This window comes from Cheilinus undulatus, linkage group 14 (assembly GCF_018320785.1).
Source record: "Cheilinus undulatus linkage group 14, ASM1832078v1, whole genome shotgun sequence".
Taxonomy (NCBI): Eukaryota; Metazoa; Chordata; class Actinopteri; order Labriformes; family Labridae; genus Cheilinus; species Cheilinus undulatus.
Window position 1 is genome coordinate 41,055,249 of NC_054878.1, and position 17,296 is coordinate 41,072,544.

A 17,296-nucleotide genomic window follows, 5' to 3' on the forward strand; every position below is an offset into this window, starting at 1 on the left:
ACTGAGACACCTCTATACAAGTTTTATCAACCGTGACTTGTTTATTCCGTCTTCTGCTCGTATCTCTGTTCAAACTTCGTACTATCCTCAAAGATGAGTATGAAACAAACTGAACTCTCAGTTTTTCCCCTTTAAAGCTTACTGGTTCACTTCTTTTCTGCCCCGTTTTTAGATCAGGGTCAGAGTCCTGCAAGTAAAGCTGTTTACCCTGGAGGACCTGGCACCAAGATCACCTCTGTCTCCACTGGGAACCTGTGTGCAGACGTAAGTAACAGGAGGACTGATGAAAGTGACGTCTTTATGAGGAATGTCACAGCAGAGACGGTGGAGGAGACAGCATTCAGCTCGGAGATGAAAATCATTTTTCATGTTGAGCTCAGAGATTTCCTTGTTTACCTTTGGGAAGGTGTTCAAAATATTTTCTTTCACAAGGACGTCTATGATTTATTTTTCAGGACGACCCTTCCCCTCCCCGCCCAGAGGCCTATCCCATCCCCACCCAGACCTACCCCAGAGAGTACTTCACCATCCCAGCCTCCAAGAGCACAGATCGGGTTGTTGGTCCCGGGCAGGGGCCACCACAGCACTGGCAGGGCATGGAGGACAGAGAACGCCTCCCTGTGGTTGACAACATCCACAACAGCATGCAGGTAGAGCAGCACCACCTGACATACCATCATAAGACTTGAAATAAATCATTAAGGTCCCTCTTTTAGTTTATCAGAATGAGTACCAGGATATTTAACACAGTTTTACCCCTGCTTCCTCAACATTTGTAGGTGTTTTTAAAGCTTATTTTCTTAGGAAATTCATACAACTCCTGTTAAAAGAAACCATGTACAAAATTAACTCGGAATAAAAGATATTCTGATGTCTTGGTGCTAGATTTTAGATTTTGATATGACACTAGTAATATCAAAAAATCCAAAGACATGTTTCAATGACTAGAAGTCCATGTAGCAATGTTTTTCTTCTCTGTTTTCTCTCTGTTGCTTCAAGATTTTTTGCTTTTCTGCCACCAACTCTAATGTTGAATAAATTTCTGTTTTTTCCCGGCCCATAAGTTTTCAAACTATCCTTACTCAACCTTTTCTTACCCTCCTTTTCCTCCTCAACCTGGTCTCTCTCCCCATTCTCTCCATTTTGCGTTCCTTCTCTAATGTCTGATTTTCATTTTCCTCCCTTTTCAGCGGGTTAACCACTCACAGGAGGACCTGTATCCTCCACCAGGAGGTATGAGGCCAGATGAGCGCATGCAGCCTCTTTACCAGCAGGACTACCAGCACCGGGACCTGGACTACCAACACAGAGATATGGACTACCAGAGAGGACCGCCAGGAGGTAAGAAGACAGAAACAGGAGCGATTTGATACAGGAATCAGAGAGAAGATGATTAAAAGAGGACTGTAGCTCCTGGTGGAGCTTTTAATGCCAGATTGTGGAACAGTTTGGAGTTTTTCAGCTTTAAAATGTAACTGAGTATAAAACTTATTCAGGATTATGTTTAGAACAAAAACTTTTGCCTTCAGTCCCACCAGAGGAGGGTTTGTGTTGATGTATTTGTTATGCTGTGTCCACAGGTGTTGGAGGTCCTGACCACTGGGCCCCTCAGCCACAGGTCTCCTCCTCTTTGGAGTCTTCCACCTCCAGCCAGGAGCACCTCAACTTTTCCGCCTCCTCCTCTTCCTCCAACAAGACCCAAAACCAGAAGACCGGGCCAGGCCGGTGGAAGACGCCAAACACCCCTCACGCAGTACAGCCACATCCAGCCCAGCAGCCATCGCGCTCCGACCTGCCCCCTCCTCCCCCTCCACCACCAGCCACTTACCCTGAAGCCTACGACCCCTATGACCCCCAACCAGACCTACCGCTCCCACCGCCTCCGGCTGTAGTCACTGCCGTAACTGCTCAGCAGGCCGCCGACCGCAAGAAACGGGAGGAGCAACAACGCTGGTATGAGAAGGAGAAAGCTCGGCTGGAGGAGGAGAGGTGGGTTTGTGAAGATCTTAACTTGTAAGCTGCAATGACTGATGAAAGAGAGAGTGCAGTAAAAAAACGTAAACAGTGAAAAGGAGAAACTTGAGCTATATGCACTCTGTCACCAGGCATTAAGGGAGTTTTTTTAACCGGAAAACTCATTATGAAAGATGGGGCACAAGACGAGTATACCAGTAATTTTACTTCCAACAACAAATATATTATTGTCGAATAATGTGCCTGTTTTCCCATGTTTTACCTTGTATTGTTTATTAATATGCACTGTCTCTTTTAAATAAATATCGTTATTTGTTTCTCAGGGAGAGGAAGAGGAGAGAGCAGGAGAGGAAACTGGGTCAGATCCGGGCCAACCCCGTCATGCCCGTCCAACCTCACAACAACGGAGGAGCCATGCCCCCTCCTCATCACCAGCCCCCCCTGCCCTCTGTAGTCCCACCTCAGCCCTACCTGCCCCCTCAGTCCCAGCCCCAGCCTCCCCCACCCAGACCAGAGAAACTGGCCAGCCTGCCGCGTTCAGCCGTTCCTCCCCCTGCCAGTGCCAACCACCCACCAGGTAACTCTCCCTCCGTCCTACAGACTTTTCTAAAATGACCATTTCTGTATTTGAATAATGAATATAATATAACTCATCTCCAGGTATGGATACAGTGATCAGAGAGCTCTTACCGCAGCAGCAGCCACGCACTATCGAGAGGCGGGACCTTCAGTACATCACCATCAGTAAAGAAGAGCTGTCAACCAGCGACAGTTTGTCCCCAGACCCCTGGAAACGAGACGCCAGAGAGAAAGCTGAGAAACAGCAGCAGCTTCACATCGTTGACCTACTAGACAAAGAGATCCAGGAACTACAGGTAGGAGCAACTCCATAAGAAAAACGTTTGAAGCTCGAAAACTTGAAGTTGACATCACTGTGTCTTGGTCAATTCGAGGTCAATGATTATAAGCACAGCTTCTTTATTGATTTGAAAACATCTAGTCTTAGTTGAACCAACTCCAAGCTTCCATTTCCGTTTGCAGGCTAAGCCGGAGCGAACGGCGGAAGAAAGTGACCGTCTCAGGAAGCTGATGTTGGAGTGGCAGTTCCAGAAACGACTGCAGGAGTCCAAGCAGAGCGACGAAGACGAGGAGGAGGAAGACGACGAGGATGTGGACACCATGATGATCATGCAGAGACTTGAGGCCGAGAAGAGAGCCAGGGTGAGACTCGGGTGTGGTGATGTTGGCTGGAGTAGTAAAGCTAGATCAGAAGTAACACATTCTGACTTCTGTTTGTCAAGTAAAAAAAGAAAAAAGGTCACAGCTTGGACACAAATTTGAACGTAAGCACACAAATAAGTGGGTTTGATGGGAAATCAAGCTAATGGGGGGGACAAAACCGGCTTTCAAATACTGGAGAGGGAAATGAATCCCTTTGTGGCAGCGCTCCTACTATGAATGTTCTGCAATGTGCATCTGCAACATGCTTCTGTCATCGCTTTGCCATGCTGAGCTGCTTAAATCTGATTGGCTGGAGGGATGGAGGGGAGGGGTTTTGGGGACAGGCAGGATGGGGATGCCGTAAATGCTGCATTCACGTCATATGGATATAATATTTTTTTTTATTTTTTAAAAAGAGGCCATCATGTTTGAACATGCAGCTTTGACAGGGTAAAATAAGTCATAATAATTAGATTTTTTATTGTTATCTGAACATGCTTGTGGTATATTTTCCATATGATGTAAATGCAGCGAATGTGCCGCCTTACATAGCAAGAATGAGCCATGACCAAGAGTCACTGGTCTCATTTAAACAGGATTTTCTGTATCCTGAATAAACATCAACAACTTGGTTGTCCTGTTCAAAAAATCCTGCACAATGCCAGGGTAAAGATTAGACATTTATGATGTCTTTGTGGAGGAAATAATGTACCAAACATTTGGAAGTAAACAAACATAGACCATCTACGATGTAAGTCATGTTTGCAGCCTTTACTTTGTGTCTTGATCACAAACACACGCAAGTGTTGGTCTCACAAGGACTCCAGCATAAAAAAATGCATTTAAATCATTGCACAGCAAAATTAGCAACCAAACTTTCCCTGTATTTTCTTTAAAGTGTAAAAGTAATATTTTAATCTTTATTTAAATAACAGTGATGTATACTTGACGCTGAAGTAGTTCATAATTTTATACTAAAGTGGGAGCTAAGTAGACTTTATAGTATCAACCTACATAAAGGATAATAAAGATTGTTTTAAATATTAAGATTTAAAAGGTGATAAAATCCTCAAATATGTAGATAACATTTAACCATAAAGTTTGAAAGACAAATCATCCAGGTAGAAAAGAAGCAAACATAAGTATATTTATTCTGTATTTTTATTTGGCAACAACCTTGCTTTAATTTCTGTTTTTAATGTAAAAATTGCCCTAAAAGCATTGATAAACACCTATTATTATCACAATTACATCTGGTTAATGAAAGTAAGGCATCTAACTCGTTTGTGGTCCAGACACCAGGCACAGTTCTGGTGCTGAAATGGCTGTCAAATATCCAAAATCTTTCAGGCAAATTCCTCAAGCTCTTAGAAATTGGTACTAAGTTTTAAAATGTGGCGGTATTCTACTGGATGAATTAAGTGGGAAAGGCTGTGGTGAATGTGTAAAACAATAAGTGGATGTGGTATGTCTGAGTGGATGCAGCTGCATGTAGAAATAGATGTGTGTTTGGCTGAAATGGTGGCGAGCCTGGATTGTGTTGATTCTATGAAGGTGTGGCTGAGTGTGTGATGATGAATGACTTCATGTGGTTGGTTTGGGTTCACTCTTTTTCCCTGTAATGAAGAACTTTAAACTGATCTTTTGTATTTCCTTTTATGCTGTTAAGAAACTTCTTTCGACTGCCAGTGGAGATTCTGCACAGCATGATAAAGACATATCAAATGAAAAACATTTTAATTCAGGATTAATAACCCCCCAAAAAACAAATTTGTTCAATTTATTCAGAATAAAATCTGTAGTTCCTCCTTATTTGATAAATATTAAATTAAGGTCCCAATCAAAATTTAATTTATTGCTTTGTATAATTATTGAATGAGCTTTTTTGGACTGAAAAGGGCTACAAATGTAACTGTAGTGAAAGAGAATCCTAGATTTTTCTTTCAGACGCCTAAACAGACTCCATTTAGGTCTGTGACCATGGTAAAACTCTGTTTCCAAGAAAGTTAAGATAGTTTTTTAACCATAAGGAAAAACAGAATATAATGATTTGTAAAACATTTTATAAAACAGTGTTACAACATTTATATACTTTTTCATTACCAAATGGTTTAAACGACACTATAGCTATTCTTTTTATGTATGATGAAGATATGCAGCCAGTTTTCCAACCCAAAGCTACAGCAAAGACAGAGTGAGAGCTAATAGTTACAAAGGGGTGATACAGAGTGATAGGAGTTTATTTTCTCATAACGCTCTAAATAATTTAGAAACATGATGACTCCTCAACACAAACATGCAGGAAAGTGCAAGATCTCATTTGATTGCTGCTAAGGTTGCACTCCTTTCTCTCCCCCTTAACTCAAGTTCCCCCTCCATTACAGCCTCTAATTCTCTCCCTGCTCTCTGTCACCAGGCATTAAGGGAGTTTTGTAAAGCATCCTTAGCATCTGATTAAAATGTCACATTAACTTTTTAACTTCAACTTTTAATTGACTTTTTTTTAGTCGTTCACAACAGCACCATGTCAGATTATGCAACTAAAGTCTTGCCCCATCTTGGCCTAGTGGGACCCTGACTACTTATCATATGCTGACGCCCCCACTGTCTCTGTGACGGTGTACGAGTTCACCGGTCAGAAAGAGTCAATCAGACCTACAAAAGAAGCACTCTATTGATTCTTTTGCTCTGAAAAGAAGAAAAAAAACAAGAAGCAATTGTGGACTCATCTTGTAAATCAAGAGGAGGACAATATGGACCATCCCTCCTTACAATAGAACTTGGGATATGAATGCGATAACGTGTGAAGAAAATTTGCCGATATAACTTCACTAATGCATATAGCCTTACTGTTTGAACACATAAATCCCCAGGGGGAGATAAAGTGGTGACTCGTTTACTGTCACTCTGGTGAATGATGATACAAAGATAAGAGCAAATGCTCTCATATTGGTTGGAGAATTCACGTTATTGTCTTTGAGTCAGGGGGTCAAGCTAGATGATGATGCAAGAACAATTGTCTTGTTGAGTCGTGGTCATGCGGCGTCTTGGATGTGTTATTGATTATGTCACACTACAAGAGTGTTTGTCGTTCCTGATGCTCACAATGCAGTCATGGCAAAATCTGGCTGAATTCGTATAGTCTGAGCCAACTAACAGAGCAGAGGAGAGAGACAGTGATGTCTCCTGGTCCCTAAAAGTTTTCCTTTATGTCCCAAAGTGCAGACTTTGACATTGAACTGAGCAGTACTACAGAAATGCAGATTCCCATAAAATCTCCTTAATAAGAAAAAGCAACATTGCAGAGAGCAGAATCACCACTTACCCCTTTCCTGGATCGTTTATGAGAATTGTGTGCGCTCAGTGACCCTTTCAGTCATCCAGGTATAAATTAAGTAACTAAACTGAGCTAAAGTACTACAATCTAAATTGGTGACAAGAAGGAAGGATTTTTCCTTGCAATGACATGTAAGAGGTATTCATATTGTTTATTATAGGTTTTGTATCAAAATTAGAAAAAAAAAAAATTGTAATGTTACCAGACAATCAATCAAAACTGCAAAAAGAAAGCATTTCAGACGTTTAAACTGTTTGATTTCATGTTTTTATTTTTTTTCCCCCAACTTTTTTGGAAACAGTGTTGGACCTAATTTGAAAACTACCTCAAGAAAAATAAGCTGTCAAAGAAAAAAAAAATTATTAAACTTTTTGGCAAATCTTTTAATTTTATGCCATTTTTTAAATATCAAGATAAACATATCCAAATTTAGTAAAAACAAAGAAACATCAATAAAAGAAAAAAAGTAGCATCTTTAGTTTTATCTTACAGAACTGAAGTAGATTTGTTGAGTTTGTTTTAATGGATTATGGAGCCACTAATAAGCACAATGGAGAAGAACAACTCCAGTAATGTTTTCACTTTACTGTCTGTCACTCCCCGTCCCTTCGTTTATATATTTTTACTCCTCTCTTTCTCCTTTCTTTTCCTCCCTCCCCTCCTCTGTTTGCTGACTAAGTTTTATTGATATCTGTATTGAACCCTTCACTTCTTCCTTTTCCAATATTTGGGTATTTTCCTTTTCCTCCCTCCCTCCCTCCCTGTCCTCCCCTCCTCTCACTCTCTCTTCTTCTTCTTCTTCTTCTTCTTCTTCAGCAGCAGAATGCTGTCCCAGCTATCTCTGTTCTAGACTTGGTATGTTCTTCCTGTTAATGACCAGTTTCCTCTCCCCGCCCCTTAACATCACTTCCTGTTTTTTTGTCTGGGCTGCACACCTGCCCGCGTTTCCTCTCTGTCTCTCCCAACCCATCTTGGACTACTGTCGTCGTTTCATTTGGGGGTTGGAGGCTGGGCTAAAGAGAAGGGGGTCATGGAGAGGCCGTCCTGGGATGCTTGGTGTTGTGTGGCTGGGGAAGCTGTCCGTCTCTTTGTCCACTCAAAACTACTTCTGAGAGGCAGCGAGTAAAGCTGCTGCTAACAAAAGATGAAGAAATTATGTTTCTGAGTAGGGGTGGGTCAAAGTGTTGACACCGCAGTATATCATCATCCTGACTAGTGTCATACAATTATCATATCAATGGTACCTAATGAAACATTTTTTAGAATATTAGAAAAAATACTGTGACCAAAAGGAGACGGTAGTATAATAAGACAGGGCTGGAAAGAAGTTAGAGGCTGATTGGTGATAAGAAGTGCAGCTCACACATATTTAAAGTGAATAAATACCTTAATCGTGCTTTTCACCTTTTTATGGTTATTTTATTTTCTTCAGTTAATCAGATATAATATATATTATTATTGATTAAGGAAGGCATGGTAAACACGGCCCATGTATCTCGCACCAAATCATATCGTATCATCTCTTATGGTATCATACCGTACCGTATCATATCGTATAGAAATGTACAATTTCATATCATATCCTTTCGTATCTTATCATATCGTAATATCTCCATTGATATCATATCGTATAGTGTAATGTATCGTTTCATATAGTATTGCTTTGTTTTGTATTGTATCGTATTGCAATGTATCGTATCATTTCATATCATATTGCAGTGTATTGTATCATTTCGTATTGTATCGTATTGCAGTGAACCGTATCACAATTTATCGTTTCGCAATTTATCGCATTCTATCGTAACGCAATGTATAGCATTGAATGTATGGTTTCATTTCGTATCATTTTATATTGTATCATTTCGTATTGTATCATTTTGTATTGTATCGTATCCCAATGTATCGTTTCGTATTGTACTGGATCGTTTCATAACGCAATGGGTTGTATCATATCCTATGGTATTGCAACGTGTCAAATCATATCATCCTAACATGATATTGTTTGGTATATATTGTACCATATTTTACCATATCGTACCGTATTGTATCGTTTCATATCATATCCTAATGTACAATTTCGTCTTGTCCTTTCGTATCTTAATACATCGTAATGTCTCATTTGATATCGATCGTACAGTTTCATATCGTACAATGAACTGAGATTTTGTCTTTCCAAACAATAGAAACTTATTGATAGTAGTGTCAGTCAGAACGCGATTATAGTGCTGCACAATTTGGTAACAATATGCAGTTGCAATTATACTGGACTATATTGCAATATGAAATTGTGATTACATTATAGTACATAAATGGTACCATGAGTTTACCGGCTTGGTTATCAAGGAAAATACAGAAAATGTTAATAGTTATGTAGGATGTACTTATCAACTCAAAACATACAAATATTAAGTAGTATAAAAAAACTGAAGTTTTTACAGTACTGCCTTTACAATAGCTTATATCCCCCCAAAATAATGTTTTGTTTTTTTTTCTTTTTTGAAAATGAAAGCACTTCTACACAGGTCAATATTGGCACTTAAAGGCCTTTCCACAGGAATTTTTGTAAACACATTAAGAACTAGTTAATGCAGAAATAATTGCAGCCTTTAAGGCAATGATATAATTGCTCAGCCTGACATTGCAGTTGTGATCGAGATGACATAAATTTTGTGGTACTACTTGAACAGATTAGGAGTGTCAATAAGGGTATCAGCGGCAATAAGATTAACAGTCCCCATCCTTAACCACAGTGTTTGTAGCAATTATTACCTCGTGCAGTATCATCGTGTACCACAATTCCATATTTAATTTTATTTCATAGTATCGTATTGTATTCTCAATTACCTTGCACAGAATCATATTATTATGAACACTGGCCATATCTCTTATTGGATCCTTATCATTAATTACTCTGCCCACCATTGCTGTATCAAGATATTATAACCTAAATATCATGACAACGATAATCATATTGTACTGTTAAATACCCTGTGAAGACTGCTGTTTCAAGATATTATCATTACCATAGGCCTTGTACCTCGTATTGTATCGTACCTTATTGTATCTTCATATCATATTATTTTTTAGATTGCCCTGTGAAGATTGGCTGTATCATCACTTTATTGTTATCATGGGCCAGTGTGTTGTGGCCAGTGTGAATATCTAATTACCTGACAATTCCCACCCCTACATCTGAATCATAAAAGCACCAGAATCCTAAACTTTAACCAGCCAACAGAGCAACAAAGCTGTGCTTGGTTGAATCTTTTCAGCAGTGAAGTTTTGAGTGAATATGGAGGTGGTGCCTGCATGGCTGATTGCATCACAGGAGGCGTCCAGGTTGAGATCCATGCATGAGAGTCCTGTGAGCCTCTGATGCTGCCTGCGCGGGGCAAACTCATGATGTGATGTGTCCGTGAATCCATCCATTCATCCATCTGTGTGTGACCAGCTGAGCCTCTTTGTGTTCTGTTTTTAAAGGGTCTGTTTAACTGAAACAAATGTGTTTTTGCTTGCTTCATGTCCTGCCTTCACCACAATGCAGCCACTGATAAGGAAAAAGTAATTTAAGATATCAAATATAAATATTTATTTGCATTGCTTCTCTTTACATCATTTAAATGCTAACAAATATTCCTTTTTGTATTTTAAAAGATAGCCATATATTATACAGATAGAAATATTAAAAATACAGTAACTTCAGAAATAAAAGAATGATTAATGAAACAAAAAATATAAAAATAGATATAGAATTTAAAAAATGTTAATTAAAATTATAGAAAAGCAAAGATAAACATGCATGAAAACTAAATGTGAGCCTAAATCATGTAATTGGAGAATTAAACTATAATGAATGAATCAAAATATAATTAGAGATTTATGGAAAACATTTAAAATAAACAGTCCCAGGAATATTTGAAAACAATTTTGTGTTTAGCCACTGATAAATCATTAATACAACTTTCTAAAGCAGAAAATAACCCTAACACAGCTTAAATTATGTAATAGAATTTACAACATAACATTTATCTGTTCTAATTATTCAGCAGAATATTTCTCTAAAAATGATTTCCAGAGTTTAAAGCTATTTCTAGTCTTTTAACAACATTAAAAGTGTTTATTTACATCGTGGTGGAGGCAGGAAATCTTTGAGAAATATGTACACTCACAGGCTACTTCATCAGATACACCTGTTCAGCTGCATTATCTTATCAGCCAATCACAGCAGTAGTCAATGCATTAAGGCATGCAGACGTGGTCAAGACAATGTGCTGAGGTTCACAGTGAGCATCAGAGCAGAGAAGAAAGGTGACTTGAACGCGCCATGGTTGTTGTTTTTTGTTCTGACACTACAATTAAAATATCACAGCAGAAATGGACTCATCAGACCTGGCAATGCTTTTCCAATCTTGTGAGTCTGAATTCAAGCCTCAGTTTCCTGTTCTTAACTAAAGGAGTGGTGCTGCAGCTACTCTATTCATTTGTTCATAATTTTATTCAAATGACAAGTGATGCTCCTACAGGAGGAATCTGCTTCAGGAAAATTTGTGTCTACAGGAGCTGGTCTATTAAATCTTTTTAGAGCTAGATTGAAGGTGTTGGAGATGCATCAGGTTGTAGATATTTTAAATAATGAATGATTTTTGCTCTGTGGCGAGGATCTCATAACTGCTTTATGCCTGTAATTTTGTGAAATATATGTTGCTACCTGTCTTAGCCAAGACACTCCTGTAAATTAGATCTTTTAATCTTAATGAGGCTTTCTTGGTTAAATCAAGTTGAATATAATAAAATTTTTAAAAAAGGGTCAAAATTATTAGCCCCCTTTAGAACTGACCTTTTAGTCGAGGCTTAGCAAACCAACTGTTAATCAATGATGTGCCTTAACTTTGCAATGCTCAAAGCTTGTTAGATCAAGATTAAAACAAGGGTTATTTCCCAGTTTACACACAGTATAAAATCCTCAGAGAGGGTTTAAGCTGTCATTTGAGAAGGCACCATGCCAAAAACCAAAGAAATACGATACAAATTATGGACACAGATCAATCAAATCAGCAGAAAGTCATCATTTAAAACATCCACAACCTAATGAATTTTCCTCCAGCACCTTCAGTCCACTTTAAAAAAGATTAAGAAAGAACAGCTCCATGGGACAGAAATGTTTCTGCAGCAGAATCCAGGCTGTAGGAGCAGCATATCTGAAACTCCTTTTCTACATTTCAAGACAGACTTGGGGGCCAGATAGAGAAAGTAAAATTTGTGATTGAGTCACAGAGCAAAGATAAGTATGAGAGTAGGGAGTTAGGGCCTGTAGATTGATGATGAAACCTAATAGTATATAGTATCTAAAGCTCATCTGTTTCAAGGTTTGACATTTTGTACGTTCAGAGATGCTCCTCTCCATACCTTGATTGTAACGGGTGCTTATGATTACCAAACCACCAACAACTATGGGACGTTCAAAGTCACTTAAATTACCTTTCTTCTCCATTCCGTTGCTTGATTTAAACTCCAGCTCATCATCTTGACCATGTCTGTATGCCCAAACATAATGTTTGCTGCCATGTGATTGGCTGGTTAGATATTGGTGTTAGCTAGCAGCTGAACAGGTGTACCTAATGAAGTGGCCGGTGGTCATAAATCTTCGTGTTCTGCATTTCGAAGTCCTTTTGATACTAAGTGAAAATAAAGGCTGTTTTATAAAACTGTTGGACTGACCCTTTAATACCATCCAGCCCAGAAAAAGGGTCTGTTTGTTTTCCGTACCATTCAGTGGGTTTGTGTTGGGATGGTGTTGTTTTAAAAACATTTGTGCAGCAGCTCACAGTTACTCCAGGTACGCTTCATTTCTCCGCCCTCTCCTGCTCAGCAAGACTTTCTCTCTTTCCTGAAGTAGCTGAACGACGGGCTGCCTCTGTTTCTGCCCTGCTCTGTTCTGGTTGCTGTCGTTGTTGCATGTTGTTATTTTTGTCTGCATGTTCAGCAGTGTGTGTTTCTGCCTGTGCCGTGAGTTTGCAGTGCACACTGCTCCTCCCCTCTGGAGCAGTCCTGTGAGACGAATCCAACCTACCTCACGTCAGACACATAACATGCTAGTGTGCAGTTAAACAGAGACGTTAATGTGGGAATGTGGTCTTAGTTTAGTGTTTGAGTTAACTGTGGTGTGTATTGTGCATTGGTGTTGTACTGATTGTTTCTCTGTTTGCATCTGTCTCCGTGTGCCATGTTTGTGCGATCAGTTGCAGGATGAGGAGCGACGGCGTAAGCAGCAGCTGGAGGAGATTCGTAAACGGGAGGCGGAGGAGCGAGCAAAGCAGGAGGAGGAGAGGAGGTGGAGGGAGGAGGAGAGAGCTAAGCGAGAGGCCGAGGAGAAGGTCGGTTTGTCTGTCTTTGAAAATATCAGTGCTGCGTCGGCAATGTTAGCAGTAAATAATTCAAGTAGGATGTTTTAGAAGTTTTGTTTCTATACCCATGAAATATCCAGTAAAATGGCAGGAAAATACAGTGCAGAAATTTATCATGAACAGACCAATTTGAGCAGTCAAAATTTCTTTCCTCGATTGTCTTTTTTACATCCAAAATCAGCCCAAAAAGTGGCAAAACAAAGTATACAAATTTTTTAGAGATGATAAAAGCAGGAAGATTAAAATAACAAGAAAGATTGTTGTAGTATTCTGGAAATAAAGTTTAGATTCTTCAAGAAACTGTCAACAACATAATGCCTTGAACAAGCATAACTTTTCCCCTTGAGACTTAATTTCATGTAAATGAGAGAATTAAGTTTAATTTAGTGTAATAAAAGAGCAATTTAGGGCTATTGGTAAGCAACCTTTATTACTTTTGAAAGCCAGGTTATTTGTTATCCTAATATTTTTGCTAATGAAAGCAAATTTGCTCCTCTCCTTAGCTTGATATTAAAAGTGGAATCGTGAAAGTTGCATTGATCCTCTCATTTTACTCTTTAAGACTGTAAAAAATAGTATTTGAAAAAACTTAATTTTCCTTCTTAGAATAAATGAATTTTAATAGACTAATATAACTACTGTCAGAAACTTTAATTTTGTGTTAGTTTTGGCGACCACTGGCACATCTTAGATGTACACACTGTGCATACATAAACAGTGTTCCCAAGCTGAAGCAAAAACATCCAGCTTACCTCTAAATGATCAATCATATCACTTATTTTAGTCTTTTTTTTTAAGAAATGATAACACATTAGTGGTAAAAAAAAAAAAAAGAAAATTTATCTGTCACTTCTTTATAAAAGAGATGAAAAATATTCAATCACAAAAACAGAAATGGTCACTACTCCTCTGATCTTTGTCTGCTTTTGTAGGGAAATTCAGTTTAGTTTTGTTGAATGATTATGGTAAAATAAGAGCAAAAGCTGTTGAAGGTCCTTTATATAAAGAAATTGTACATTTTAATTTTAAGCTATATCACCCAGCCCTAATTTAAAGAGAGAGAGACCAAAACAGACCATTCTGTTTAGACCTCATGGGGCTGTGTTTAAAGGTGAAGAGGAATATGATTATTTTAATTTTTAATTTCAAATGTATTTAAAGGTCACATATAATGCAAAATACACTTTTTCAAGCTTTTCTAGCAAGAATATGTGCCCCTGGCCTGTCCACAATCCCCCCAAGAATCAGAAAAATCCATTCCTTCCATCAGCTGAGAGGAGAATTCAGAGCCACATCCCTGAGAGGGGCGGAGTCAGACAGCTCATCAACATTTAAAGCCACAGACACAGGAATAGCTCATTCTGAGCAGGGCTGAAACAGAGGGGTTTTTTAGACATACCAAAATCCAATACCAGAGTGTTTTTTCAGCAACAAACTCCACAGGCATGTTTTGGGACCTTTGAGACCAATATAAGCTTGTCTTAAAGGGGTAAAATATGTGACCTTTAATATACTGTTTTGTTTTTAAATCTGCACGCAAAAGCTGCGCATCCACGGTTACTCGGTTGAAAGAAACTGTTTCATGTCCCTAATTGTTTTCTTACTGGGTAGTGAGCGCAGAATTACAACCCCAATCCAAAAAGTTGGGACACTGTGTAAAATGTGAAGCAATTATGTCAGATCTAATAAACTCATATTACTCACAATAGAACATGGCAGATGTCAACACTAAGACATTTTACCATTTCATGAAAAATAATAGCTCATTTTAAAGTTGATGGCAGAAACACATCTCAGAAAATGGAGATGGGAATATCACAAGCCTGAGTCCACAAACCTAATTAGACCTAAACTTTATTAGTTGTAAAATGCTCCTCCAGCTGTTTTTCATTAGTAGCACCTACTAATTTTTTTATTGCCTGTCCCTATTTTTTGGGGATGCATTGCTGCTATCAAATTCAGAATTTTTTCATGAAATTTGACAAAAACATCTCAGTTTCAACATCTGATGTTTTTTTATGTTCTACTGTGAAAAAAAATGGGTCTTTAAGATTTGCAAGTCACTGCAATCTGTCATCATTTACATCTTACACAGTGTCCCAAGTCTTTTGAAATGGGGGTTGTACTTTTTGTACTTCACACTGCCTTTTATCAGGCTAATATTTCATTCTGAGAACCAAAATAATCTGGAGAGGCTGCAGCTTCTTTAAATTAAGATTATTTAGACTTGATGTTGATTTTTACATCTGAGGTTTTAAATGACCAGTAGTGTGATCTGGTGTCCACCCACCCATCTGTGTGCTGTGTGTTAATTCAAACATTTTCAGTGTTTTTCTTAAAATCATTGTCGTTTCCACTGATTTCACCATGACGGCATTATCCTGGTGCATTTGTCCTGTGACCTGTAGACACCTGATCACAGTACTAGTGGTTTAGAACGCTACAAAAATACTTTTCCAATTCTGACTAGCCTCAGTATATGTGGTTTTAAAACATGAAGAGAAAAGAAGTAGAGAAGGGAGAGGATGCTGTAAGATATAAAGTACAGATATAAAATATGACTTAACTCCTGTGTCTTTGTAGCAAATCTATTGTTTTATAAATGTTATGACTGTTCATTTTTATGCTGTTTGTCTGATGGAAAAAGTACAATTTGCATGTCCTCATCCTGTGCACCCCCCACCCAATGTGATGTGTTGACGTGTCATGTTTCGTGCTCCCACCCACCTCAAGCATGGGACTCCCATCGTGTTGTTGGTGTTTGTCAGGAAGTTCAGTTATTTTTGGGAAGCAGTTATGATTTTGTGAGGTTTTTACGTTATTTATTTGATATTTTTGTTACCATGTCCATCCAGCATCGCTTCAGTTTAGGGAATGCCGCCCACCCTCCGACTTTTCCCAAAAAACCCACATGCTTTTATCCTCAAGGTTCATGCACACACGCATACAAAGACAGAAATCTACGCCCACCCACCTGCTTCATTCCCGCCCTCAGCCATCCATACTGTACACTCCAGCCACCCACTCATTCAAACCCCACACACCCACTAATCCCTCCCAGTTTCTTCAGATTCCCACTGGGACGATTCAACCGCTTGGAAACATCCACAGCGCCACTTTTTTGAAGATGTACACAATCTCGATCTCCACACATGAAACGGACCAAAAAATCGAGGACAGTCTTGACTTCAGAAGCAGCGAGATTGAGCACATGTGACCCCGAGCAGCTGGTCGAGCTCCAAACCCCGAAATGTAAACACATTCCTGCAGCGTAGATTCATGTGAAACATCACAGATCTCTCCCTGAAGTGTAGATACCAGAGCGGAGCCAGGGTGGGCTCCGATCAAAAAAGTCACCCACAAACCAGAAAGTGTAAACTGAGGACACACAGAGAGCCGAGGCACATATGGACACACAGTTTTTACACACTTTCATGCACACAGAGTGGAGGGAAGGGGAGATGGTGGTCGACAGGGTGGTCCGTGAAGCACGGCTGGTTTACTGTAAGGCAGAAGCAGCTGCTAGGAGAACGTTGAAGACGGTTTGGTCAAGAAGAAAGGGTGGAGCTGCTAAACTAGTGGAAGCGGTCATGATTGGCAGTTTTTGACTTAAATTTTAGAGGAAACTAGGATGATCCAGGTGTTTCAGACAGGAAGTGAGTCATCTTTCTTAACAACCTTATTATGTACAAAGTCTATACAGAGAAGGGAGGTAAAACAGGATTTAAATGGCTTTGCACTGTGGCACAAAGGCCTAAAAGAACTTAAAGAACATTCGCTTATTTTGCTTGTTAAAGCATAATAATACTCCTTCATTCAGCAGGTAAAATGTACTTACACTAAGTTTAAAACATTGTTTATTCCTGTGAAACATTTTTTTTTATTTATTGCAAAAATTTAGGTGATAACTATTTTAAAAGCTTATATCATGGATGGTGTATTTATTGTTTAAACCACTTTAGCAGGAAAAATTCCAGCTTCTATGCCACTCGCCTGTGATGGATTTCACCATATTTGTGGTTTCATTTGGAAGTCAAAGTACTGATCCTACTTAAAAGGCCTCAACCTGTGCACAGGTCAACGTCATAGAAGTAGAAGTGGCATTGAGGTGTCTAGTCACAGTTCCTGGTTGTTTTTTTAGTACCTGGAATGATGAGAATCAACAGTTTTTATACTTGTGGTCAGACTGATGCTTAGCTTAGCTTTTTGTCTTAATTAAGTATAGATGTTCAGGTCTGGACTTGTTCAGGTTATTGTCTGTTGTGTTGATATAAGATCAGGTCCAGTTAGGGTGTAACAGTTTTTGTAAAGTTCTACTGCTCAGTGGTCCAGTCCTGTTAGTCCTGGTGAGTCCTATTGG

General features: G+C 39.0%; 1 protein-coding gene across 5 annotated transcripts in view; it reads left to right on the forward strand.

The window, feature by feature from the left end:
* The window catches only part of afdna (afadin, adherens junction formation factor a), a 169,966-nt gene that overhangs the window by 138,706 nt on the left and 13,964 nt on the right, over positions 1-17,296 (forward strand). For all 5 annotated transcript variants that reach the window (XM_041804829.1, XM_041804833.1, XM_041804830.1 and 2 more), the window contains 8 exons: positions 173-264; positions 456-650; positions 1,191-1,341; positions 1,581-1,989; positions 2,298-2,551; positions 2,635-2,849; positions 3,016-3,195; positions 12,772-12,906. In XM_041804829.1, the coding sequence (XP_041660763.1) occupies positions 173-264; positions 456-650; positions 1,191-1,341; positions 1,581-1,989; positions 2,298-2,551; positions 2,635-2,849; positions 3,016-3,195; positions 12,772-12,906 (1,631 nt within the window). The remainder of the gene's footprint in view (positions 1-172; positions 265-455; positions 651-1,190; positions 1,342-1,580; positions 1,990-2,297; positions 2,552-2,634; positions 2,850-3,015; positions 3,196-12,771; positions 12,907-17,296) is intronic.